Source organism: Sminthopsis crassicaudata, chromosome 1 (genome assembly GCF_048593235.1).
Source record: "Sminthopsis crassicaudata isolate SCR6 chromosome 1, ASM4859323v1, whole genome shotgun sequence".
Lineage (NCBI taxonomy): Eukaryota > Metazoa > Chordata > Mammalia > Dasyuromorphia > Dasyuridae > Sminthopsis > Sminthopsis crassicaudata.
The window spans coordinates 553,176,379-553,204,342 of record NC_133617.1 but is presented as its reverse complement, the minus strand read 5'-3'; the positions used below and the strand labels follow the sequence as shown (position 1 = coordinate 553,204,342).

Below are 27,964 nucleotides of genomic sequence, written 5' to 3'. Positions count from 1 at the left end.
ACTTTCAGAAGTGACCTAATTGCAATTATGTAGACAATGCTATTCATCCTCAACTATGTTGTATATCAAACTTTCTTATAATAAAATCTGGACCTCTGATGCCAAGGGACCAAACAAAACAGAGGGTCAAATTTCCCAATAAAATTACTATTTGTAGGAGATATAATTGATCAGTGCTGTCTCACATCTGCTATTAGATGTTTTAAATTTATTTAACCTCTTCTATTAAATTTTAAAACATCTTTAAAGTAATAGCTGTTTTCCTCTTAAATTTCCAACAATATCTAGTACAGGAATACAAAGTGGATATTCAATTTTAACTGAGTCAACTGAGTGTCTAATAGTTAAACTAACAAAGTCAGGAAGTGTGAGGCCATATTTAATTTACTTTCTCTCTTGAAATATGTTTTAATAATACTTTCATCTGGATTACAACTAAACTTTTTGGTTCTATTAAGCAAATTCAAATATATTTAATTTATTATCTATCCAATGTTTTATAGGGATTATTTTTTTTTTCTTGGTCTTTGTATGAATGGTACATTTAGATGTGCAAAGCTGTATTAAGCTCTAGTGATACAAAGACAAAAGAGAGTTCCTGCTCTTAAGAAGGTCATATTGTAATATTGGTGATACATTTAACACATATTGGGGGTTTCCAGCTGCAAGTCAGGTTGAAAAGTCCTAAGGTCCAGTCCTTAAAATACAACCCCCCCAAACAAACAACCCCTCCCCAATAAAAACCAAACTCATGCAGTAATGTCTCTTTTAAAATGTAACTTCCACTGAGAAAAATGTCAGTTTCTGATATTGCACCATTTGTCAGTGGGGAGGATTCTGAAGACAAGAACTTTCTTTTCTCAGTCTTCAGGTTCATAGGCTGGCTATGTCTATCAGGGTTTAAATAGAGCTGATAGTTAAGGTGGTGGTAGTTTGACTTATCTACATAAGCTGAGTTTTTTCTTCCACAAAGTTACCCTGTTTGCATTAGGTAGACTGGCTAGTCTGCCCTGGAAGATAGCAATAAATAATGTTGATGTAAGGAGATGCTGTCACTTTTAGGGCTCCTGCCCCTATTCACACATTGGTGGCTTTTGGTCAGCTGTTTGCTGAAGTGATGAGGAAGGTGAGCCCTTCTCCACAATGATTTCTCCCCTCAATAATTCTTATTGCCTATTATTATTAAGTAGGTGTTTGTTGATCAATATTTCCACTTACAATCAGGCTATCAAATGTCCAATGCTGTGCCTTGTGTATGTGTGTATATATATATATATATATATATGTATGTATATATGTATGTATGTACACACACATTCAATAAACAGGTGTTGATGATACGGCCCATGCTAGGTATTAGTCATGAGAATTACAGAGCCCTGATTCTTGTCTCACTGTAGTTTAACTAATATAGACAATCCTTCCACTGTGCTTTATTCCTGAGTCACACCTGTATAGGAGGTTATAACTACAAATAACTTCAAAGAAACAGTATGACTTGAGATGTTTCTGTGGTTGTGTCAAAACTTATCTGTAGGCTACAAGTAGAGATTGAATGACCTGATGGGGGATGTTGTAAAGATCCAGGTCATACTAGTTAAGTTCCAGGATCTCCATCAACTCTGAAAAGTCAGTGATTCTATTACTCTCAAGGCATATTTCAATTAGGTATTTACAATATATTTTCTTTGTCAAATTTCCATAGGATTGAAATGCTTTAGTTACCAAAATTAACAATTAAGTACATGTAATATTGCCCCAAATGCCTTTCAAAAAGCTTCCATTTATTAGCAAAAATTTTTGGCAAATGTTCTCTTGAAAAAGATCAATCACTTCAAAATAATTTCCTATTAGAAAAAACAAAGTAGTCAGCTACACAAATGCACACATTTACTAACTAAAATTTAAAAGAAAAAAACAAGATCTTCAAGATACCTTTCCAATGTATTATAAATTACATTTTTAGAAAAAAGTCCCAATAATTATCCCCAGAAACTAGCTGCTTCTAAGCTTGACTTAATGTTGTATGCATTTTCTCTCCTTTGCTTAGTATAAATATTTGCCTCTCCCTTCTGTAATCGTCGTCTTACTATAGCTTTTTGTTGCTTGGTCAACTGACGTTTCACCTTCTGTTTCACCAGTTCCTGAAAACGAGAGGTAGCACATCATTAGCATTAATAATAGCTGTATTTAACAAGAGGTGAAGTCTCCTGTTCTAATTTTATATAAACTGTGCCAAGAGATCAATGCCAACAACAATTAAAAACATACAACAAAATCTAAACTATCAATGACAGATTAACAAAAACAGTGCTTTTTTAAAAAAGGTGAGGAAAAGGAAACTCCAATTCTTTTAATTCAATGAAACATTGCCATCTAGTGTTCACTATAGGGAGGAAAATGGACATTTCTACTGCTTTCAAAGGTATTTGCCATTAGGTCAAATAACATAAAACAATTCCTTTATTATTTTAGAAATTTCCTGTTCTGATGGTAGTAGGAATACATAGACAAATTTGGGGAAGGTATAGAATGCCCTTTCATCTTAAGAGAAAACAAAATTAGTTCAACTCACTTTAATTCTGATCGAGGTTACTTATTTCAAATACTTAAAATAAGCTCAATGGGAACATTCCAATTGATTTTTCTCTCTTTTTCTGAAGTCCTACAGAATTTGTAATCTACTTCAGAAGAATAAAACAACCTTTATTTTCTCTTTTAGCCATTGTGTCAGACAAGAAGAAAGCACTTAATGTCTCCTGAATTTAATTGAATTCTGAATTTATGGCAAGAATTTTTGACTTACTTCACCTTTGCATCTTCCACAATGGTTGGTTGTGCCCTGCACAGAATAGTTGTTTAATAAATGTCTACTAAATTGAATTAATAAATGTATGCAGACTTTTATTACTAGAAAATAATATTAAGAGATTTAAAAGGATTAGAAGGATCACTGTTATTGTTTGTGAATCTGATTTACCATATCTGGGTGGAGGATCTACTGCTATCCTTAAGGATATATTAAGGACCTAGTATGGGTAGAATAGATTGTATGAAGTTTCTATCATTTTAAACAGGCCAGATTAAATTTGGACAATCTAACACCTTAGTTGATATTATTACTGTCTATTTGCTTTATAACAGAAGACTGAATCCCAAAGACTGAATCTGGCTCATCTGAAAATCTGATTGAAGGCTAAATTTAAAAAATAAGACTGAATGAATAGTGGGAAAGTAGATAGGGAAAAAGTAGGTGAAAGAACATTGTGACTCACAGAGTGAAGACAGAACTGGATTTGATTTCTGTGTCCAACTTAACTAGCTGCATGACCACAGTTATGAAAGTTACTTCTTAATCTTTCAATATATTTCATTATGAGAACAATAATATTGGGGGCATTTACCTTACAAGGATATTAAAAGGATCAAATTATCAAAAAGATTTAAAATATTTTGTAAATGTTAAAGTCCTATAGATATGCTTGCTTCAATGAATGTGACCTCATTGAGATAGGTTGTCCCTGCCAATGATGTAGACTTAAAGTCTGCCATGCTTACATGTTTTGTGCAAACTTAACTATGTCCACTGATAAAGGAACTGGTTGGTTTAGAGTTCTTTTCAAATATTGTGGATATTAATGGAGCATGTATTTATCAATTATCCTTTGGCTCATACTATAATATAACCTATTTGTTGTTTTCCACTCATATAGTTCTGACATTCTTTATACTACTTGGTCTGTGTAACTCTTGATTTATGAAGTATTACAACCTGTCTGCTCATATCCTGAATCTGTAGTATTCTACGATTCGAAACCATATATCACCACAAGAATACTGGTTTTAGGGAAATTTGAAGTCATTAAATGTACTATGCAATTTCCCAAAGGCAATCTAACTTTTTTCTTCCCTATTTTTGGGCTTACAGTCCATTTTTAAAATCCTTAGGCAGAAGTTATGAAGAATAAACAACTTTTAAAAACATACTTTAAATTTCATCTTCATATTTTAAAATAAAAAATTAGGTCAATGAAAATTATTAGAATCTGAAATAAAACTAGTCCCAATACTGTGTACTGAATAATAGATGCTACTTTATGAACAATTGAATGCTATGATTTTATATAAGAGTGGTCCCTTCTCACAACACAATCTGTAACTTATCCATGCCCGCCCATCTGGTATTACTTTAGTAATACCAGAAAAAGTCTTCTTCACAAAAGACTTCAAAAAGTCTTCTCTTAAGTCTGCTTCAGGAGATCCATTGAATGCTGTGGGGCAACTTTTAAATTTTTCTAGATACTGAGAGGCTTTTATATTATCCATTAGGTATCCTTCACTTTTGTCACTTTACAAGTCCAACATTTTCAGATTATAATTTTGATAAGTTCCTTCTCTCTATAAAACCTTTCAGAATATATTATCTTATTTTATCCTTTCAACAAAACCCTGTGAAATATTATTATTCTATATTTCTTGTAACTTTGATTCTAGTTTAGTATTTGCAGAATGGCTATTTCTTGTACTATTTATTAGGTAGTTTAAATTTGTTTATCCATTAGCACATCCATCTGGGGTTTGTAAAATGCTGCAAATGAACAGCAAGCATTTGAAGAAAATGAATGATTAAAGGGACTGTGTCAAGTGGATTTAAACCCAGATTTTTCCTAACTTCAAATCTAGTGCTTCTGCATTATATCACCTTGTAGCATGGAAAATGTGATTACTAATTTGTTCTAAATCATGAAAACCAATACAATACTATTCATCTTTATGTGGTGGGCCTCATTTTATTAACTCATACTATAACCTTTATACATTTTACTGATCATCATGAATTGCCATAGCCAAAACAAGCAAATAAAAAATCATCCAAACCATCATTCATGGTTATTAGTGATGACCCTCACTAAATTTATCAATGGACACAGTCCATATTTGAAGCTTTTCTAATTTTGTAGGACCTTCTAGGCTTTTTATTCTACTATCCTGTCAAGGGCCCCAAATCACTTTCATACAATAGTTAAGACACCAAAGTAGAGGAGGATTGAAAAGGAAAAATCTGATTAAAAAAAAAAAAATGATGGGGAAACATTAACTCTACAGAGCTTGAGTATATTCCTTTTTTTCCTTCAGAACCTGTCACAAAATACACCTGGCAACAGCTCATTGTGAAAAACTGGTAAGCGAGGTGAAGGTTACCACAAAGGCCAATTCCAAATCTTTCCTTTTATACAAAAAGGTATTGGAAAACCTTGAAAACTTACTGATGTCATTTTCACAATTATCTACATTGTGCAGTTGTATATCAGAGGGCCAGCATTGGAGTCAATTTAAGGTCTATCTCTGAACACTTGCTGTGTGAACCTGAGAATAAGTTAACTTAGTCTCTCTCTGTGTTAGGAAACTTTCTAAGAATTAGATTCCTACAACAACAAAATCAAAGTATTTAAGTTTTTGATTCTGGGGAAGGGAAAAAAAAGGGAGGAAATAGAAAAAAAAATTTCTCTGAACCTATATTTGTTTATCCATAAAATGGAGAAAATAACTGCTTTGCCTCTCATGTTATGAAGGAATAAATGAAATTTATATAAAAATGTAGTATAAGCCATAATTCATTTACAGGTATGAGGTATGAATATATTACTATTAATAATAAAATTATTTACACTGTAGGTATCTTTTGAATTTCATTAATAGATTATAAAATAAGTGTAGGGATCATGTTTTATGTAACTTTGCACTCTCAGAAAAATATTATCATATTAACATATCATATTAACATATTATGCATATTATCATGTCCACTGTAGCAAATATTTAAAATTAGTTACCGGAGGAATTGTAGAACAGCTTACAATACTGCCTACAGAAGTAACACTCTCAGTTCTAGTTCTATGGTGATTAATTTGTTCCATGTTTTCATCCCTAAAATAGAAAGCAAATGTTACTGTATCAAGCACTAAATTAATTTTAATGTACAATTGTTGTAGCATAAACATATGAAAAACCAAAACCACCATTAATGTTATTTAAAATGACAGTATTTTAAATTCCAGTCAAAAACTTAAATGCTCCACAGATAAGAAACATAAAATAATTGTTTTGGCTTTGTTACTTGAGAATCTATCAAACTAAAGATTTCAAAAAGAGTATTATTATATTGGAAAAATTGATATACTAAAATAAAAAACAAAACACTATTGACTTTGTAAATTAAAAATCTCATCTGGTACTTTGACATACATCATCTTTTCCTGAATGGCTTATTAAGGTATTCACTTGTCAAAATCTCTCTAAATAGTTAAATGATGAGAAATGAAGTATGTTATCTGAAGTACTAAGGATGTGAACTTTAATATTTTACCTTGTCTAAACCCTTCACTTCTGACTTGATTCTTTTATTTAAAATTTTTTAAATTTAGTGATACTATTCAATATCTTTAAAAAAACCCTATTATTGGTGTAATCTTCTCTATTTCATAAAGTTTAAAGAAGCTGAAGCTAGAGTCTGTATTGTTAGAAAAACTGCAATTTAAGGGACTCCTCTGACAAACCATTAATTTCTATTGATCAAGGTTGTGATATTAGCAAAGCACTATTTCCTAAAATTCATTATTTTACTATATGAATAGAGGAATTTTATTCAGCCACTGTCATTGTTTCAAATACAGGCTATAAGCATATAGAATTCATTTTTAAAAATAAGCACATACACACAAATCTATATCACTGTGGCTATGAACATGTGTATACAACTCAACATCTTTCTTTTTTCCTTCTCTCCCTTTCCTTCTTCCTGCCTATCAACTGATGTTTTGTTTTTAACACTATTTTGGAGGCAGATACACTCCAGTCCCAAATTTGCCATAGACTAGATGAAAGCATCAGACTTTACAAATGAAACATAATGTAGACATATGTATTAAAAAAAAAAAAAAAAAAGCAAACACAAAACCTTTTTCTTTTAACAGAATGCAGCTAATAAGTGTTAAATCTATAAAGAGCACCTGAAAATTCTTCAAAAGTTACCATTTTGCATTAATAACAGAAGTTTGACAAAACATTTACTTAATCAATCAATAAGCTACCTTGGACTGACAGATCAAAAAGTAAAGGAATAAAATTTAGTCTTATAAAGACAAAAAGCAACACATTATATATTTCCATTTTATATAAGGGTAACATGTCAGGTTTTTGGAAAGATGATCCTTATGAGAATCAATAAATATTAAACCATAATTAAAGCAAGGTCCAGTCAATACAAATCCATACCTGAAAGGCCTGAGTTCTTTGTTTAATGCTGACAAGTTAACCAGATCAGGGCATTCATCTTCATATTCCTGAGAATCAGATGGAATTTCTTCTTGATAAATTTGATCTTCTCCCTTGTTCATATTTTTGGTGCTGTTTCCCTCTTCATGAAAATCAGTTGAAGAATGCTGTATGCAACTTCTCTTTTTTGCTTCAACAATCTCTTCCTGAATTTCTCCTAATGAATTACTGAATGAAGTCATTCCAAAGTATTGTACATTATTCTTATCCTCAGATAGTACATCTGTACTCCTTTGTACTAGATCTTCAGAAAAATTTATTTTACAATCATCTTCTGAATTATCTATAAAATCTCTTCCATATTCCAACTTAGAAGTCTTTACTTTCTCTGTCAGTTCTTCAAGTGATGAAGAACATTCAGATTCTTCACCTATTTCAAGACTCTCATCATCAGGACCTAGTGGATGGAGTAGTTCATCATCTTCTTGCATTTCTTTTGTATATCCACTGGCAGAAATTTCTATATCAAGAGAGTCCTCTCTCCTAGGGAAAAAAAAAGCAGTTTCAAGTAGTAAAATTTTTCAACAAAAATCTTGATATTTAATTTTACATGGTCTTGATAAATTTCCAAATTAATTTCTAATAGTTAATACATTCAAAAAATGAAGGTTTTAGAACCCCAAATGCATATATACTTTAAGCATATGGATTTATATATTTCATGTTATGATTATATAATTGCAATAGAGTATAAAATACAGTAAATATAATAAAGGTAATAGAAAATTGTAATATGTTTACCTACTTAATTTTATTGCTAATTTTTCAGTGGGCTGCTTGCAATAGTATACTGGAGATAGAATGTTACAAATTAGGGGTTGATTTATTTTGTTGATTGCCTACACTTAAGAAACTGATAGAGAAAATGTAAATAATTAAGATTAAATAAAAAAAGTATCCTGCAAATCTTCTGAGTATATCCTCCCTCACCTTTTATCACCATTTGATGGATCACCACTGACTAAGCAACATAAAATAGTATCAAGATACCTAAGAATTATTTCCAATGAAACAAATGCTATTTTCTTGAAGAATGAGACAAGTTTGATATTATTAATAAGGATTCTATTGATAAACTTAAAACCCAGATCTAAACAGAAGTCCCTAATTGATTTATGTCATTTAATTATTTGCTTACTTAACACCAAAATGCTCATGGTGAGCAAACAGACTGCTGGCTGGTATGAATCTAGTTCTTTGTCTATATGTTAAAAATTATCAATATTCAAAACCTTCAATACTAATCATGATTTATATATCATATACCTGATTTCATCATTATCTACAAATGTTTTATCATTACAATATACAATTCTGAAATTCCTCAGACCACAACCTTCTAGCTTTCTATTTTACCCTGTACCTCACACCTCTCAAATCTATGCTCTGCTTTTGCTGCACCTTTCAGTTTCTCTTTTTCCCTATCACTACTGTTGTTGTTATTATTATAATGCATGGGTTTTACTAGATGATTACTGAGGTACTTTCAATCTAAAAATTCTGTGATTCTGTGTTCCCTGAGCTCTGTCTCAGGCCTTCTCCTTTTCTTTCTCTACTTCTATTCTCTTGATAACCTTCATCAGCTTCCGTGGATTCAACTATTATTTCTAGGCAACTGACTCTCAAATTTTTTTATTCAGTCTTAATTTCTCTTCTCAGCACAAGTTGCTTGCTGGACATTTATTTCTAATTGAAAGCCTCAGCTATCTAACATTCAATATTTCCAATCCCCCAAATTATCTCTTAACCACGTCTTAATAGGGATAATTAATCTCTATTTTTTTGAGGGTTCCACCATGTTTCCATTTACTTGAGTTTGCCACTTAGAAATCATCCTCAAATATTCTTTCTCATTCCATGTTTAATATTCCTTTTACTTTTTTTTGCTGGGAGAAAGGCACAAAACAATACAAAGCCTATTGGTTTTGTGCTTGAGTTCTCTCTCACCCCTGTATAATCAGTAACCAATTCTGCTGAGATGAGTAAAATGTTCCTGGGGCTTATAACCCTGTTCTCTTCAGTGCTCCTTTGTGAAGGCTCCAGAGAGAATTGCAGGTTGCAATTCAGAGCTAGGAATGGAAACTTACCTTGATTGAATTCTCTTACTGGTGGGATGGGGGAGGTCACTTCATGCCAACCTCCTTTGGCTGGCTATAGCTACATATGATCATAGTTAATGACAACTGCTGGCCCAGTTGCACTGTCATTTCCAATATACAAATGGCTTACATAAATATGATTCCCTTAATATGGATAAAGCTCTTCTTCCAGGAAGATTATCTAAGATTATTCTGGATTGAGCTCAACTGAGGCCAGTTTCCTAGCAGGTTTAGTTTGATTAGGAAAGCAAATGAGATGCTCTCATATGCCACTTAGCAGTTAACAAATAGAGATTTCTTGGCTACAGCAGAAGAATATTAAACAAGGAGAAGCATTGTAGACTCCTCTCAAGGTGATTCAAGTGAATGCTTTTCCTGGCCTGAGCAGATTAGCTAAATATCAAAACATGCCTGGAGCTCCTCCTTGTGGCCAAAAGTTGTGCGAAGTCTCATTTTATTCTCTGCAGCCAAACAAATCTTGAGGATAGTATAGTCTCAGTATATTTTAAGGAAAAATTTTCCTAACTTGCATGAGAACATGAGTTAGGATACTGCTCTTATCACACAGATGTTCAGTATTTTCCACAATTAGCTAAAAGTAGTAAGGCTTGAGACTAATAAATCAGTCACACAAGAAAGGTTATATTAATTTAAAAAACAAAAAATCTAAACACTCTACTGAACTGACCTGATATCTCCAAAGGTTGGATAAAGTTCACTTTCATAACTGAAACGTCTTATGAAGAAATCTCGAATGCATTTAACATCTCTGTCAAAGTACCTGTAAAGTAAGAATCATTTTGTATTATTTAATTTGCTCCTAAATCTTCCCTTTTCTTATCTGCCCAAACATAATGTTATTCACTTATTTTAATATAAGAAAAAATAAATTATTTAAAGACAGGGACTGGACTTGTAATTTTTACTGGTAAAGGGAGTTACCAATGCAGATCTAAAATTTTAGCTTTAGAAAAGACACAAACCTAATTCTTCCTTGCTCTTGACTCACTACACCAACCTGTTATTCAAAAATATTTTTTTAAAATGAGGATATAATAATGGCTAATATTGTTGCAACGTAAAACTGTTAAAGAAGCAAAACCAAATGTTATATAGTGAATCATGAGAAACAAATGCTGCTTCATTCTTTAGTAGGAAAATTAGGGCCATGCTTCACAAGCTCTTTTCTCTCTTCATCTCAAAAATCATGGATATCATTTCCAATTGTTTCACTGTCTACTCTAATATCTGATAGTGACAACATTTTGGTTCCTTCCCAACTGCCTTAAAACATACCCAAGACTAGAGCTTTAAAAAGCAAAACAAAATAAAACAAACAACCACCACAAAACCAAAGATGAAAAACCCTTTATTGAACATCTCAACATTTCTTTGTTAGACTGTTAATCAAATATCACTTTATGAAATTCTTGTAATGTGTCATGTACTATATACTAAGTACTGATTTTACAAAAGAGAGCAAAAACACAAAAAGTCTTTTTCCTCTTATTTACTGATAAAGACATATAAATAAATTGGTATATATAAGATATAGATTGGAAGGAAAATAACCATAGAGAGAAATGCTCAAGTGGCTGGGAGGCAGGGGACCACAAAAGCCTCCTATAAAAGATTGTATTTAATCTGAGTTGAATAAAGGTAGGAATATCAAAAAGCAGAAGTAAAAGTTAGTTAAAAAGAGGATATTGGGAAAAACTTCAAGGAGGCTAGCACTGACTGATCATAGAATACATGGAGGGAAGAAAAACATAAGAAGATTGGACAGGAAAGGATCGAATTGTGAGGGACTTTAAATGTGAAAGAGAGGGCTTTATATTTGATCGTAGGGAGAACCAGTGGAGTTCAGTGAGCAGTATACTTTAAAATCTTTGGTTCTGTATGATAATAGTATGGAGGAGGCACTGGAATGAGCAGACTTGAGGCAGGATGATCAATTAGAAAGCAATAGTCATTAAGACAAAAGATTCTACAGCAATTGTCATTAAGACAAAAGATTAAAAAGATTAATAGTCATTAAGATAAAAGGCCTGAACTAGGGAGGTGCCTGGGAAAGCAAAGAGAATGGGACATATGAGAGATAATGTAAAAGTAGAAATAAAATGACTGGCTAATGGATTGGATGTGCGGGATCAATGAAAGAAATGAGTCAAGGATATTTGAGAGATTGGGATGATGGGGGTGCCTTCAACAGCACCAGGGAAGCTGTGAAACCAGGTGGAAAAGAGCTGGAGAAAGAACTCATAAATTTAGATTCAAGTCTCTGCCCTCAAGGAGATTACAATGTAGCCTAAATATCATAAGAATGGTATTTTAAGAGAATATCTCAATTTAAAGGAAAAACTAAACCTATCTCTCTCTCCTTCCTTTAACAGTGAAACTCCTGGAGAAATCTGCTTATACTCATTTTTAAATTCATCTCTTAATTGTCAAATCTGATGGCTTTTACTTTGTCCTCAGTTTTCTGTTGAATTGCAGCATTTGACACTATGGACTATTCATTCAATCAGTTCTCTATACTCTTTCTTTTCTGGATTTTCATGAGATTCCTCTCTCCTGGTTTTTCTCTTATCCCTGAGATTCCTCCAACTCTGTTTCCTTTGTTAGCTCATTTTCCCAATCAAATCCTCTGACTGGAGTTCTGGTCTGGGCCATTTTTCCTTCTCCATTAGTGTTACTTACCATGGATAGATTTCAGGGCTTCTAATAACTATTTCAATATAAATGATTTCCTTGGTAAACCTAGGTATTTTATTAATTTTAAAAAGTTACTTTATAAAGTGGTCCACAGATTTTACCAGACTAATAATGGGGACCATGACACAAAAAAGATTAAGTAGAAAGAATGTCAGTCTTGGATTAAAGAGATCAGATTCAAATTGTATTTTGTTCATTACTGTATGACCACCTAACCTCTTTATTCAGTAGCTGCTGAGTATAATTATTCTGTATGGAGATAACTTTCAGATCTATATTCAGCTTCAGTCATTCCTGAACTCAAAATTCTCCATGTCTAAAAGAGAATTCATTATCATTATTCCCAAACCTATCTTTCTCTTCCAAATTTTCCTATTTTTAGGAGAAACTAACTAGATTTCTTCTTGAAGAAGATTATGACAACAGAAAGGTGATATCACAAAATGGATTTAAGGAAGGGAGAGGTGTTCAAAGTCATCGCTCTCTCTTCTGGAGCCATTTGGATTCAGTAGCAAGGTATCACTGAAGATGACCTCGAATTCCAGATCTCAGTTTGACAGAATTAACTACCCATTTATGATTAAGGCTAGGTAATTATTGAGGCAAAGAATGGCTACTTTTACCCAGTTTAAAAAAAAAAAATTTGATCTGGATGGGGAAAACCCTCAGAGTTTCTGGCCAAGATAGAAATAATTGCTATTTACACTCACTCTTGAGCCAGCAAGACCCAAACAATGACCAAGTAAGGTTTGGGCGGGACCTCTAATAGACCCATAAATGAGAGTCAGGTCCTAAAAGAAATTCAGTCCACTAACTCCAAGATAATTTTCAAAACCGATGGGCAGAACACCAGCAAGTAAGAGTATGCATGATATGCAATGTGGATAGAAGGAGAGAAGGAGGGATGGAGATAAAGAAGGAAGAAAGGAAAGAAGGAAACTAGTGAATGGGATAAAGTAAGTGAAAACCTCTCATAAGGGTGTGGCTTCAACCCATGCCCTAATTGTGACTTGAGACTTAGCAATAACAAGTTCAGCTATAGCTAAAAAGCTGTTTACTTGTCTTGGATGAACATTTCCCCCACCTTTTAATTAGCATTTAAGTACTTGATGGATAAAGAATTTGTTATTTACTAGTATTCTTATATTTCTGGGATAGATTTCTGTGTTTAGATTGTAAGCCTGGACTCCCCCAGACGGTATTAGAAAAGGTCAGGGGTGGGGTGGTGGTGGGGCTTCTATGTTAAGAGTCTATATAATCTTATGTTTTTCACTCCTCTACTGACACCTTGCCTATTAACTAGTGTAAAAATGTAATTAATACTGATGTGATTTACTCTCTTCCCTTGTCAGGAAGAAGCCCAAATCCTGTTTGTATAGAATAACGTGGAGTCAGAGTCTATGGTTAATTTACAAATCCTGTTTCCAATCTAGTTAGCATCTTGAAAGGGCATTCACAACAACCTATGAGAAACCTAGATGGAATTTACTTTCCTAGACTGTCTTATTACTATAAGTTAAGACAGTCATGTAAATTCTATCAATCATCAATGCATACAAATAGGAAGTTAGCTTTCCTAGACTCTCCTGATTGGCATACCTTTGGACAGGTTTGGGGCCTGGTCTGCCAGATGCATTCCTGATAGACCATCTAGTTCCCTGACCCTTCCTCCTGAGTTCCAGCTTGTGTGCCAGCGAAATGCCCAAAGCTGTATTTCTCCTAAAAAGGATCCACTTATGATGAAGATCTTTACTCTCCCTCCCTCCTCACAGGGCCTTCCCTTTAATGGCATCTTTCTCCTAACTCTGGTTAGGCTAATTTTATGCTCTTTCAACTCTATTTCATATTTACCATTCCTGATATCTACTGTATCCCTTAATTTCATCTGTAATCTCTTCTAAATAGATCTACCTTTTATTAAAGAGAATGGCCATTGTGAATTTATAATTATGTTCATTCTGAACGAGATATTGCTACCCTGACCACATCAGTATGGCACACAAGTTGATTCTGTCCTTACAGAAATTAAAAGGAAAAAATTTTTTTCATCAACCAAAACTGTGATTATTTTCAGAGAAATGGCAATTAGGTTCCATCTAGAACCATAACTTTTTCACTCAATGGGAAAACTGGAATTATTTCTGATTTGAAATAACTACATGTACATCTTCTTAGGAAAAATATATTTTCTTCCCCAGTTCCCACCACACTGAATCAAATTTACACACAGGATTAGTTTAAATGTTTAATAACAAATGATTCTCTCTAGAAGGGTAAAAAAAAAATCTTTATTTTAAGTTGGCCTTTGAACCTTTAAAACTCGATGATTAATAATACAGAGAAAACTGAATGAGGCAAGTTTAGGAGAAAGTGCATGGGCTCTGCAGTCACAGGACCTCATTTCAAACCTTTAGCCTTTCAGCTATTACTTCTGTCACTTGGGGGAAATCACTTGATCTCTCTCTTATTTCTCATTATTAAGACGCCTAACTAGAGGACTCTTGAGATCCTTTCCAACTAGATCTATGGTCCTGTAACTATCTATCACAAATGCTAAGATGGAAAACCAGGCAAGAACAGAAAGCAAACTTTAAAAGACTGATCAGCAAAAAAACCTAATTTTTACATCAAGATGTTTCAGTACATACCATTCAGCATTTGGATGAGATGTTGAGACCATTTGTGGGAAGTCTATCATGGTTATGTGATCATCTTTATCCAAAATTAAATTGAATTCATTGAAATCACCATGAATTAGTCCATGATTAGCAAGTTTAATAATTAATTCCATGGCTTCATTATACACTGCAGCAGGATCTTCAATGTGATGTATTTGACACCTATTACCATTTAAAGTGCAAGAAAAGCATTAATACTATTTTATTATTTCCAAAAAGTCATACTGTTTTAAAAAGTTGATATCGTTTAATGTACTTGTATCACTTAAGTGCTAATTTACCATTTGATTGTACTAACAATGAGAGTTTGCCTGAAATTCAGTGAATAAAAAACTTAAGATACATTTTAGAATTTAGGGTACTTTTTTCAACAAGTATTCTTGCCAAATTTGTTGCCCTTCAAGCAGGAACCAGATTAAATTAAAATTGGGAAATATTTAACAAAAACAAACAATACTATGTAGATAATATCAATTTGTAGTGTTATAAATCAATATGCAGCCTGCAAAATCAGAGTTTGACATAATAGGTCTAAATCATATCAACGTACTCTGAAAATGTTAGGACTATCAGATATTACAAAGCTGTCATTTCAAACCAAAACTGAGTTTTCAATCTATTTTTGTGTTCACTCTTTTAAATTCAGTCTCTAAAGTCCTTAAAGTAATATGTCTAGTTCTTAAAACAACAACAGCAACAAAACTTCAACTTTGTTTACTAAGAATTTATGCTTTAAAAATCATACTTACAAAGGGTAACCATCTATGAGTTCCATGACTACCGCATGTCGATTATAATCGATTGGTTTTGGAACTGGAAATTTCCTATCATAGAGTGCCTGATAGAATATAAAACACAAGAGTTAAGGAAAAGATCAATATTTAAAATCAGATATCAGCTCAAATGACATTTAGCTCTTTTTAGCATTTAGCTGGTAAGCTTAGTTCTATCCTCTGGAGTTATGGGGTAGGAGCTGTTCCACAGGAATATCTTCCAAATATTTACTAAATTTATTTTCAGGCTTAAATCCCTCAACATTCAACTATTTCTCATTTGACATGATTTTTCTTGTGCTCTTACCAACATGATTGTTGCTTTAGAGAAACCTGGAAATGACTGTTAAAAGATAGTATATGAAATACAGTATTTTTCACCTGGGTCCAGCTTACAGTATGGTGTAACATACTTATAAGTTCTTCATTGTATACTGTTATGAATGCAACCTAAGATAACACTGGCTTTTGGGGAAACCACTTCCTACTATTGGTACATATTGAAAATTTGTAGTCAACCAAAACTGACTTTTTTCAATTCACAAGAATTGCTATTTAGCACATTTCTCCTATTCTCTATTTCTGCTGCTGAGTATAAGTATAAGACATTTCTTGAAAGAAATTGGTAGAAGACTAATTCAGAATGTCAGTTTCCAATGCTAAAGAATTTAAGGCAGAGAAAAATCACACTCTTCGGATTGTTAATTTTTTAATGCCTATGATATCCTAGTCTCTAAATTATAATTTGCTTGTTTCAATAATCTATAGGAATCGGCTAAATGATGTAGTAGAGAGAATACCTGAAGGGAGTTGGGAATACATGAGTTCAAATTCTGTCTCAGATACTTAAAAACTCTGTGATCCAAGTCACTTAACCTTTCTCAGCCTCAACTTCCTCATCTGTAAAACAGGTATAAAAATAGTACCTAGGTCACAGACTGTTATAAGATATATAAAATACTTTACAAACTTTAAAGTGTTATTAAGTGCAAGACATTAATAAAAAAGCATTTAAGCATTCTGCACTTATGGAGCTGAAGTCTCATATATATTGTCTGTCCCTTTTTAGAATATGTGCTCCTTGAAAGCAGTGACTATTTGGCTTATTTATGTCTCAAGTATTTAACAAAGTTCTCTGCATTGTAATCAAGAGCTAAGTAAATGCTCATTCAGTTAGTCATTAAACACCCAATATATGCTGAGATATTTACCTTATGGTTGCAAAGTTTATTTTATATATTTTTTCTTTGGATCCTGATAATAATCCTGTGAGATAAATGCTCCATCATCATTTCCATTTTAGTTGAGAGAATGACTTGTCAAAGGTCACAGAGCTAAGTAAATGTCAAAAAGAGGATATGAACTCAGGACTTCTTTTTTTTTTTTTTTTTTTAATTTTTTTTATTATATATATATATATATTTTATAATATTATCCCTTGTATTCATTTTTCCAAATTACCCCCCCTCCCTTATTCCCTCCCCCCGACGACAGGTAATACCATACATTTTACATGTGTTACAATATAGTCTAAGTACAATACATGTGTGTGAATATCATTTTCTTGTTGCACAATAAACATTAGAATCCGAAGGTATATGCAACCTGGGCAGACAGATATTAGTGCTAACAATTTACATTCCCCTCCCAGTGTTTCTTCTCTGGGTGTATCTACCTCTGTCCATCATTGATCAACTGGAAGTGAGTTGGATCTTCTTTATGTTGAAGATTTCCACTTCCATCAGAATACATCCTCATACAGTATCGTTGTTGAAGTATACAGTGATCTTCTGGTTCTGCTCATCTCACTCAGCATCAGTTGATTTAAGTCTCTCCAACCCTCTCTGTATTCCTCCTGCTGGTCATTTCTTACTGAGCAATAATATTCCATAACTTTCATATACCACAATTTACCCAACCATTCTCCAACTGATGGACATCGATTCATCTTCCAGTTTCTAGCTACAACAAAAAGAGCTGCCACAAACATTTTGGCACATATATGTCTCTTTCCGCTCTTTAGTATTTCTTTGGGATATAATCCCAGTAGTAGCGCTGCTGGGTCAAAGGGTATGCACAGTTTGATAACTGAACTCAGGACTTCTTGATAATAAATCCAGCATTCCATCTATTGCTCCACCTAGTTGCTTCAAGGTTTATGAATCATTCATCAATTGTTTCTCAACTTTTGGTCAGTGTTTTTTCCTCCCTCTTTAGCAGTACTAGTTTCATTGTGATGACAGAATCCATGGCATAACAAACAATAGAAATTGATTTTTAATAGCAAAATTTTCTCCCTCAGACAGTTCCTAGCAGCAGTGCTTGGTAGCAAAGTGAAGAGAGACTGCTTTATTTTTCATCTCTGAGTCTTGTGAATGTACTAATACAACTTTAGCTTAGTGGTGACAGCTATTATGTTCCCTGGGGTTTCAGGGTTTCCAAGAGCTGATACCCTGACATTCATTGTTCTTTAAAAAAAAATATCAGATGTGTGAGGAATTTCAGAAATGATATAGCCCACTTATATCTGGAATACAGTAGTCTCTTACAACACCTTCAAAATGATTATTTAAGTTTTTCTTCTAGAGAATAAGCCTTCCTTAATTCAGCCTAAGGTCACATTAGCATTTTTTAGATACCTCCTTATTCCCATATGACATATGAGGTCACTAAAGAAATCACCATTTTGCCTGTGGAAGAATATTTCATTTTTCTTCTTACCTCTGCTTCATATATGCCATCTCTTCTTTTAAGATGTATCTGAGGCACCATTTTCTGCAGTCTTTCCTAGTATGTCCAAACTACCTTACATATAATTGCTTTGTATATATTTTTATTTGTTAAGCTTTATATTTATGTCATATGTATTTTTACATACCCTTGTTGCCTTCTTCGTCAGAATGTAAGCTCATCATGAACAGGGATTCTTTCATTCTTCATATTTATATATTGCTCAGATAGCATAAAGCTTGGCACAGAGTAAGTACTTAATAAATCCTTGCAAATTGTTGACTGAAATGGATTTAATTTGAATTCTACTGTAATTCTCATGACACAGGAGGAGAGGCCTTAAAGGTAACTTGTTTAAAATTTTGTTAATCAGATTTCATTCCAAAGCCTCAAGAGAAGCTAAAACAAGTAGTAGTCTCATTATTTTTGCTTGACATTTCTGCAGAGGACATAAAATTACTTCCTGGGTTCCAGAGCCTTAACATGGCTATCTATCCTCTTACCGTGGCCCAATCCTTGTTCAAGGTAATACTCCATAAAAAAGTAAAAAGAAGTCTCATTACTTCAACCTTGCTTCTCATTACCACAAAACACCCATCCATCTATATGGAAGTAGGAATGGGCATTGAAGAAAAGGAGGACTTTTTTATAGCTTTCACTCTTTTTGGGTAGGGACTGCTCATCTGAGCCTTGAGAAATTCAAAAGACTTATTTTTAGGAATTTTAGGGGATAATCAATTGGAAATCCTGATTTCTATGTTTGCACTGATTAACTTAGCAATTATAGACACTCAAACCACAATATTAATAGTATCTGGCTAGTCATAAGTGTGTCTTTAGAAAATTTGTATCAATAATTATTTCAGGTTGTTGCATAAAGCTAAATGACAAAAAATGCAAAAGTGAATATAGACATTTATAATTAAAAGTACCTTCATATAGGCAAATTCCTTCATGGCAGACAAACGGGATAAATAAAGCCAAGACATCCTATGTCTGTGCTTATGGTAATCACGCTTGTTTTTCAAATTGCGGAATGAAGTCCTTCCCAATCTGTGAAACTTTAGTGCATATTGTTTCTTCTCTTCATTTGCAACAATGTAAATATCTTAAGTTCAAAGAGTAAAAAAAAAGTCATTATTACTACATGAAGAGTAATTTTCCCCTTGAGTTAAATCAGTTTATTTCTTTTTTATGTAAAAGTGACATTTCCTAATATAAGTAATTTGAAAGCCTACTATCCACATTATATCAACTTATAGAACTGAAATTTATGGTACATACATCTGGAAAAGAGAACTTAATGTTCAGTTGTGTCTCACTGTTTATTTCCCCATTTAGGATTTTCTTTTCCTTTTTTTTTTTTGAGGCTGGGATTAAGTGACTTGCCCACGGTCACACAGCTAGGAAGTGTTAAGTGTCTGAGACCAGATCTGAACTTGGGTCCTCCTGAATTCAAGGCTGGTGCTCTATCCACTGCACCACCTAGCTGCCCCCACCATTTAGGATTTTCGAGGCAAAGATACTAGAGTGGTCCACAATTCCTTCTGCAGTTCATTTTATAGATAAGAAACTGAGGCAAAGAGGTTTAATAACATTCCCAGGGTCACATATTTGAGCCCAGATTTGAAATTAGGAAGATGAGTCTTCCTGACTCCAGCATTCTATCCACTATGCTATGTAGCTTCCTCTGAATAAACACTGAGCAAAAGGTCTGGCCTACAATCAAACAGTCAGCACAGAGTGGGGTGGGTAGCTTTTGAAAAAGTGCACAGTATTTTTTCTCCCCCAAAAAGCTTCCTTTTTGATTACCAACAGTCATAGAATATCAGACAACATCACTTAATAAATAGTACTATAAGAGAAATAATACAAAAGGATGTCATCAGAGAGATGTATAACTGGTAAAAATGGCCAGTCAAGGAATGAGACAGGAAGATGACCAACAGTCCTTGGTTCCTATCATATCCAAGCAAGGCCAAGAGCAGTACAGTGGTCTTTAAAGGGATGTACTGCCAAGAAAAACTTTTATTTATTTTCTCTTAAAATTAACCCTTACTATCATGCAGATTGACAGCAGTATCCTTAGTTAGGAAGCATGCAAGACCATAATAATCACACATGTCTTATATGACACAGGATGTGTCCTCAAGGAAGAGTGGGAGTTCAATAAAACAGAAAGGCTAACAATGACTCTTGCTTACTGGTTCAATTTCAGTCTCCTGTGATACCTACAGTTTCTGTGTTCCTGTGTAAGTAGATTTATGAATATTATCTAGTTAACCAAACCAAAGGAATCATGATGAATCATGCTATTCACATCTAGATACAGAACTGAGAGACTCAAGGGTATGGACTGAAGAATATTCTCTTCTTTTTTTTTTTTTAAACTTTTTTTTGAGGAAGTGGCTAATATGGGAATTTGCTTTGAATGACTGTAATGTCCAGGTTAGCTTCCTGAAGGACCTCCAGATGGGCCTTAGTCTCAGCAGAATAGTCACTATGAGGATGGACAATAATAGAGTCTAAAGTCTTTATTGTCTCCTTCACAGTCTGTGTCTGTCAGTCTGACCCAGTCTCCTCCAGCAGTCTGACTCTGTCTTTGTCCCTAGTTTAAATACCCTATTACAATTACATCGTTACAGTATACTGATATGAATAAGCCAATCTAGAGTGATTATATCATTATATCAAACTAGAGTGATTATATCATTATATCATACTAGATATGTGAACTAAATTCCACTGATTTAACACCTCGTTTCTTTATATTTCTCCAGAGTTCCAGACCTCTACAAATAACTATACTTATTTTAAATAATTTTTTGCCTTATCTTCTTGATGGTTGGGGTAGGAAAAAAAATTGAAACTGAAAATTAAAAAAACAAAACAAACAAACAAACAAAAACCCGAAACCCATGAATAGCTTTTGGAACTTCTTTTTTTTTTAAACAAGATTTTTAATCTTGGCTCTGCTATTATGTGACCTTGAACAAGTAATTTCTCCTCTCTGAGCCACATTTTCTTCATCTATCAAAATAAAGGACAAGACTAGATGACTTCTAACTCTTATGGCTCTAAGTCTAGGGTAGTAGTTATGAATATCTGAAAAAACCCCCCGCATAACATAGAAAACTAAAGGAGTCTTTATTTAATACATAGATACATAGTAGAAGAAAAAGAAAAAAAATAAAGGAAAAGAAAAGCTAATTTTAAAGAAAGAAATTTGACATTTCAGAAAATTACCTGATTCTTTGCCAACACCCATCTGGTTTCCAACAGAGTCAACTACCTCTCTTGAAGAAAGTGCTTTCAAAGCAAGATAATCATAACCCCCATTTGTCAACCTATAGCCTTGGACAGCTGAAAAAAAAAAAAAAAGAAAATTGTTTTTAGATATTTGCTCTAAAATCATGTCTGTTAATGTTAGATTCCAAATCTTACATTATTTCACTTTCTAAAATATATACTTTTTTCTTGTGAATCTCTTGATAAGGTTTTTCCACCCCCCTTAATTTTGTTAATTAATTAATTAACTAATTTTATTACAGTTTTTTATTTACAAGATATATGCATGGGTAATTTTTCAGCACTGACAATTGCAAAGCCTTTTGTTCCAATTCTCCTCCCCACTCCCTCCCCCAGATGGCAGGTTGACCAATACATGTTAAATATGTTAAAGTACATGTTAAATACAATATATGTATGCATGCCCAAACAGTTATTTTGCTGTACAAAAAACAATTGGGCTTTAAAATAGTGTACAATTAGCCTGTGAAGGAAATAAAAAATGCAAGTAGACAAAAACAAAGGGATTAGAAATGCTACGTAGTGGTTCACACTCATCTCCCAGAATTCTTTCACTGGGTGTAGTTGGTTCAATTCATTATTGCTCTATTGGAACTGATTTGATTCCTCTCATTGTTGAAGAGGGCTACGTCCATCAGAATTGATCATTATAAAGTATTGTTGTTGAAGTAATATCCTGGTTAATGATCTCCTGGTTCTGCTCTTCTCACTCAGCATCAGTTCATGTAAGTCTCTCCAGGACTTTCTGAAATCATCCTGCTGGTCATTTCTTACAGAACAATAATATTCCATAACATTCATATACCACAATTTATTCAGCCATTCTCCAGTTGATGGGCATCCACTCAATTTCCAGTTTCTGGCCACTACAAAGAGGGCTGCCACAAACATTCTTGCACATACAGGTCCCTTTCCATTCTTTAAGATGTCTTTGGGATGTAAGCCCAGTAGTAACACTGCTGGGTCAAAGGGTTTGATAACTTTTTGATATCACAGTTTGATAACTTTTTGAGCATAGCTCTAAATCATTCTCCAGAATGGCTGGATTTATTCACAATTCCACCAACAATGTATCAGTGTCCTAGTTTTCCCACATCCCCTTCAACATTCCGCATTATCTTTCCCTGTCATTCTAGCCAATCTGACAGGTGTGTAGTGGGTATCTCAGAGTTGTCTTAATTTGCATTTCTCTGATTAACAATGACCTAGAGCATCTTTTCATATGGCTAGAAATAGTTTCTTGATAAAGTTTTAACATTACTCTGTTTTGTTTGCCAAACACAGAAAACTACATACTTTTAGGATGTGTTCTATTTATATTAAAAAGTATTACTTGTATTGACTCTAGGCATTTTTTTCTATCCTCTAGATCAATTTGACATTAATTGCCATTTAGCAACTACAATGTATTGTCATATTTTTACTCATATTCATAGAGGAATTTCAAGACTTTCCTCACAACTTCTAATATTATGCAAATGAGAAAACTGAGGAACAATGAACTGAAGTAACCTGTTCAAGGATCACAGGACTGAACCCAGGGCTTGAAACTCATTTTCTGATTTTCAGTTCTACTATATCACATTGTTATTCCCACAATATTCCATAATGTTGACATATGAGTTTGCTCAGCCATTTTTTATTAGGTTTGAAATGAAGACTAATGAAGCTCTATCCCCAGTGAGAGAGTTCTTATGTTTTGGTGATGGTTTATATTTAAAAACATTTTGTAGTATATTGTCAGTTTGCCTCCCTCATAGAGTTCAACATGCATTAAAAAGACTACATGACAAGTTGTACAAATATTATTTATCCAACTTTTATAGTTGAGGAAATTGAGGATACTCAATACCATAAGAGTTGGAAAGTAAAGTCATAACTAAAGCTCAGGCTTTGATTTAATAATACTGTTCTTTTTGGGTTGTTGGATTTGAGTACCAGCTAAATGTATTTGTAAGATACTGTGCTAAGTATAGTGGAAAATATGAAAGCAAACAATGATAGTCTCTCCCCCATGAATTTAGTAACATGCAAATAATTCCCATTTTCCTAATCTATTATTGAAAATTCTACTCTCTCTACCTCAGATTTTTTTTCATAATCATTCTACTTTTTTTACACTCACAGAAATATGACTCTCTTGAGGAGCTCCCTCATCTATTGTTATCATGAAGTACTTTTCTTACCAAGAAAAAAAAATTTCTCAAAAGGAAATAGTATAGAACATTTTCTACATTGACAACTATCTTTAGAAATTAACAATAGGAATCTCATATTTTTTTTAAACAACAACTGTGGTATTGATTTAATGCATCTCATCTTTTCAATGTAATTAGAAATGATTTTGTTTGATTTTTCCTCCCAAGATCCCATTATTTCTTTGACTTGCTGAGTCATTTTCTCAGATGACTTTTTTTTTTTTGGGGGGGGGGTAACCATTTTTCTAGCCTTTCTTACTTTCTTGTGGTGAGTTTCATTCATTCAACAAGTATCTACTCAACTATAAATAGTCTTGCTCTCAAGAGCTTATAAATGTCCAGACAGAAAAAACATACAGAACATATAAAATCACAGAATCTTAAAAGATTGAAAGGAAACTGTTATTGTCTAATGTCAGGTTTGGAATCCTGCTCATGAATGATCCTTTTTATATGCTCCCCAAAGTGCATCTCTTCTCAGTTCTGATTTCATGTTTGTGTATTAGATACTTTAGTTTATATCTACTATTTATCATAAGATCAATACATTTAACAATACATATGTTTAATCTCTATCACAGTGCCCAGCAATATATCTTACAAAGGAACAGAGAGATAACAAAAATTTGTTTTCTATTTCTGCTCATGGGAAAAAAAGTGAGTTTAGTATCCAAAGTTACCTTATTTTTAAATTGAAGGAAACAAAATGGCATACAGCTAAAAAGTCCACTTCATTTAGAATCAGAGGCCTAAGGATCAGAACATGACTCACTTACTAGCTGTGTGAAATGGACAAATTACTTAACTGCAGTATCATACTCAAATAAAAGAAATTAGTGCTAAGGTCTCTTTTAGTTCATCAATGTTCCTAAAAATTGAACATGGGAATTATTTTTTCAATGCAGGCCACACCTTTTTTCCTTTTGGGGCACAATTGCTTTCTGGAAATAATGCTGAAAACTAGGCCATTAGGTGGACTGAGGATGTAGGGTTCTCTCTTTTAAGAGAAGCTACAGAATGAGTGTATAAACACTGCAAGAAAGGAAATATAGATTTATATGAGGAGTTGAATGACCAGAGCAGACATATTTACTAAGATTATGATGAAGCATGAACAACTTTTTTATACTGACTTCTTGGAAAATTTTCAATACTCCTAAGAAAATTTTACTATTCAGTATTTATAATAAACAATTATTCATTAAAAAACAAACAAAAAATTCAAAACTTCCCAAGACTTTAAACAGAGCTTTGGAGATAAATGTAAACAAAACCATAAAGTTTTTAACATTTTTTCCCCCTAGGTGCTATCTAAATAATGGTAATAGGCAGCTGGATATAAATGAAGAGAGTTCTGGATTTAAAGTCATAAAGATTAGGGTAGGGCTCAAGTCTTGTCTATAACACTAATTAGCTAAATGATTCTGGCTAAGTCACAAATTATATGCTGGGATTCTTAAACTAAGATCTGATGAACTTGGATTCAAAAAGTATTTTGAACACTAATTAAAAATAACTGGTCCCCTTTGTAATCCTATGTATTTTGTGCACTTCAAACCATTTTTCTTAGAAGCTTATAGGACACAAGGGTCCACTGACACAAAAACTGTCAAAAATTCTTGTCCTATGTTATCTCTTGGACTCACCTACAAAATAAGAAATCGAAGTTGACCCACATCATTGGAAAGAGTTACCCACGTTGAGAAAAATCCGATTCTTCTCACATCAAAGTCCAAAAAAGCATCTCAATGTTACATATGCATTCTTAAAGTGAACTGTATAATACTTACTTTTAGTTCGCTCATAAGCTAAGAGTTTATGTTTTGCCAGTTCTCTTAAAATCTTATTACAACCACCATGTTTAAGGCTGGCTATGGAGGCGATCAAACTACCAGGAACTATTTCATGGTTCTTCATGCCCATTTCAACCTGAAGTTAAAAAAAACAAAGTGACATTATATATGTGCAGTTTCTAAAAAGATTCTTTTCTAACAACTAAAACAAGTATAAATGTATTATCTCAGTTCTTTTTAAATGTCTTGCTTTAGGTTTCTCTGAAGACCTTATTTATAAAATGTATATGGAACTGAGTCAATTTTAAAAAGTCATACCCCAATGGATAAATGATCAAAAGATATGATCTATGCCCAAAGCATTATAAAATCAAGCACTTTGATCTAACATGTACCACTACTAAGTATGAATTCTGAAAGAGATTAGAAAAAAAAGGAAAGAAACTTATAAGTATAAAAATATTTATAGCAATTCTTTTTTTCAGGGAAAGGAATTGAAAATTGAGAGTTATGTCCATCAATTTGAGGAATGGCTGAATAAATTGTAGTTTCTTTTCAGGAGCAAAGATTTGGAAATTGAATCAACCAGGGAATTTAAGAATAAACAGTGGCAAATCATTGTGATGGAATTACTACTGAGCCCTAAAAAACCATGAGCAGTTTGCTTTTAGAAAAACATGGAAAGACTTGCGTGAAATAAAACATGAAAACCAGGAGAACTTTGTATGAAGTAAAAGCACTATTGTTTGAAGAATAATTGTGAACCAGTGGTCCTCAGACTTTTAAAATGGGGGCCAGTTCACTGTCCATCAGACTGTGAGAGGGCGGACTATAGTAAAAACAAAAGCTCACACTCTGTCTCTGCCCCTCAGCCCATTTGCCATAACCTGGAGGGCCACTTAAACGTCCTCAGCTGCCGCATCCACGGTAGTTTTAGAACCCCTAGATTAAACTATTCAGAATAATATGAACATTCAAATTAACTAAAAAGGACTTGTGAATGAAGATGCTATCTCTAGAATAATCATTCTTATGTGGAAGCATGTATGGTCCCCTAAGTTATAACTATATCAAATACTGGCCTTTTTAAAAGAGAGTTTGGGAGATATCACAGCACTCAAAATGTAAGAAAGGACTAAAGAAATAAAATTCCTTTACTATTTCCATCTATCAATTAACAAGTATTTATTAAGCTCTAATTACATGGCTAGGACTTAGAATTGTCAACATCCGAGTTCCAACCTTGCCTCACACCCAGGACGAATCTCTTGGACTACAAGCTCCTTGAGGGAGGAGCTTGTCTCCTCAGAGCTTTTTAGCACATTTTCTGTCTCTGATTTCTGACCCATTTGGGGTTTTCTTGCCAAAAATACCGGGGTGGTTTGCCTCGTCCTTCACCTAATTTTACAGATGAGGAAAGTGAATGAAGTGACTTGGCAAGAGTCACATGGCTGCTAAGTGTCTCAGGAAGGGGAGTCTTCCTTATTATCCCTCACTTATCAGTGTCTGACAAAATCATGGGCGCTTAAGAAAACGTTTAAGTGACTGACAAACTTAACCTCTGTTTCCTCATCTGCCAAAAGAGAAGGAAAACAGTACCTCTAAATTGCAAGGTAACATCGAGGATCACACGAGAAATGGGTTAGCAAAAGTTATGTAAGTAAATGCTCAGCCCGGAAGTCCGGGCAGGGGTTCTCAAACTGCGCCCCCCCCCACCCCCCTTTATGGCAAATGGGCTGAGGGGCGGAGACAGAGTGTGGGTTTCTGTTTTTACTACAGTCCGGCCCTCCCACAGTCTGAGGGACAGAGAACTGGCCCCCTATTTAAAAAGTTTGAGGACCACGGCGAGGGCTAGTGTGGCTACCCCTAGGGGCGGGGCGGGATTCCACAGTCCCCTCCCCTGGCCCTATCCCCCTCTCCTTCCCCGAGCCCGTGGGACCGGCTCCCCAGGCCCACTCCCCGCAAGACGACTTTTGGAGAATTAAAAGCACCCCGGGGCCTGGCAGGAGCCTTGCGGGCTCGCGGCTGCCATGAACGCCCGCCCGCTTTCCCGGGACACCCAGTCCCGGCAAATTCGCTCCTTTTCTCTTGACAGCCCGGATCCCCGGACTGCGCCCAGGCCGCGCACACCGGAGGGAGATGGAGAAGCCGCGCCGCTGCGCCGGGGTCGGGACATGCTGGGGATGTCACACCCCGGGTCTTACCGCGGTTAGAACTCTGAAGTCGTCCCGCGTCAGGTAGCGCAACTTGGCCACGTTCACCTTCCCCATGGCTGCTCCAAGAGACGATCCGCCAGCTAATGCTCCCAGTGCGCGTGCGCGAGAAGCCGCATGC

At 34.2% G+C, this 27,964-nt stretch overlaps 1 protein-coding gene across 1 annotated transcript; it reads right to left on the bottom strand.

The window, feature by feature from the left end:
* Positions 1-1,763: 1,763 nt before the first annotated feature.
* RIOK2 (RIO kinase 2) lies at positions 1,764-27,938 on the bottom strand. The gene is made up of 10 exons (XM_074282017.1): positions 27,835-27,938; positions 25,628-25,766; positions 21,577-21,693; positions 19,263-19,438; positions 15,577-15,665; positions 14,798-14,989; positions 10,123-10,215; positions 7,276-7,818; positions 5,835-5,928; positions 1,764-2,144 (listed from the first exon to the last, which is right to left on the bottom strand). The coding sequence occupies exons 1-10, from the start codon at positions 27,898-27,900 to the stop codon at positions 1,983-1,985; spliced, it is 1,671 nt and encodes a 556-aa protein (XP_074138118.1). The 5' UTR covers positions 27,901-27,938; the 3' UTR covers positions 1,764-1,982.
* Positions 27,939-27,964: the final 26 nt, after the last annotated feature.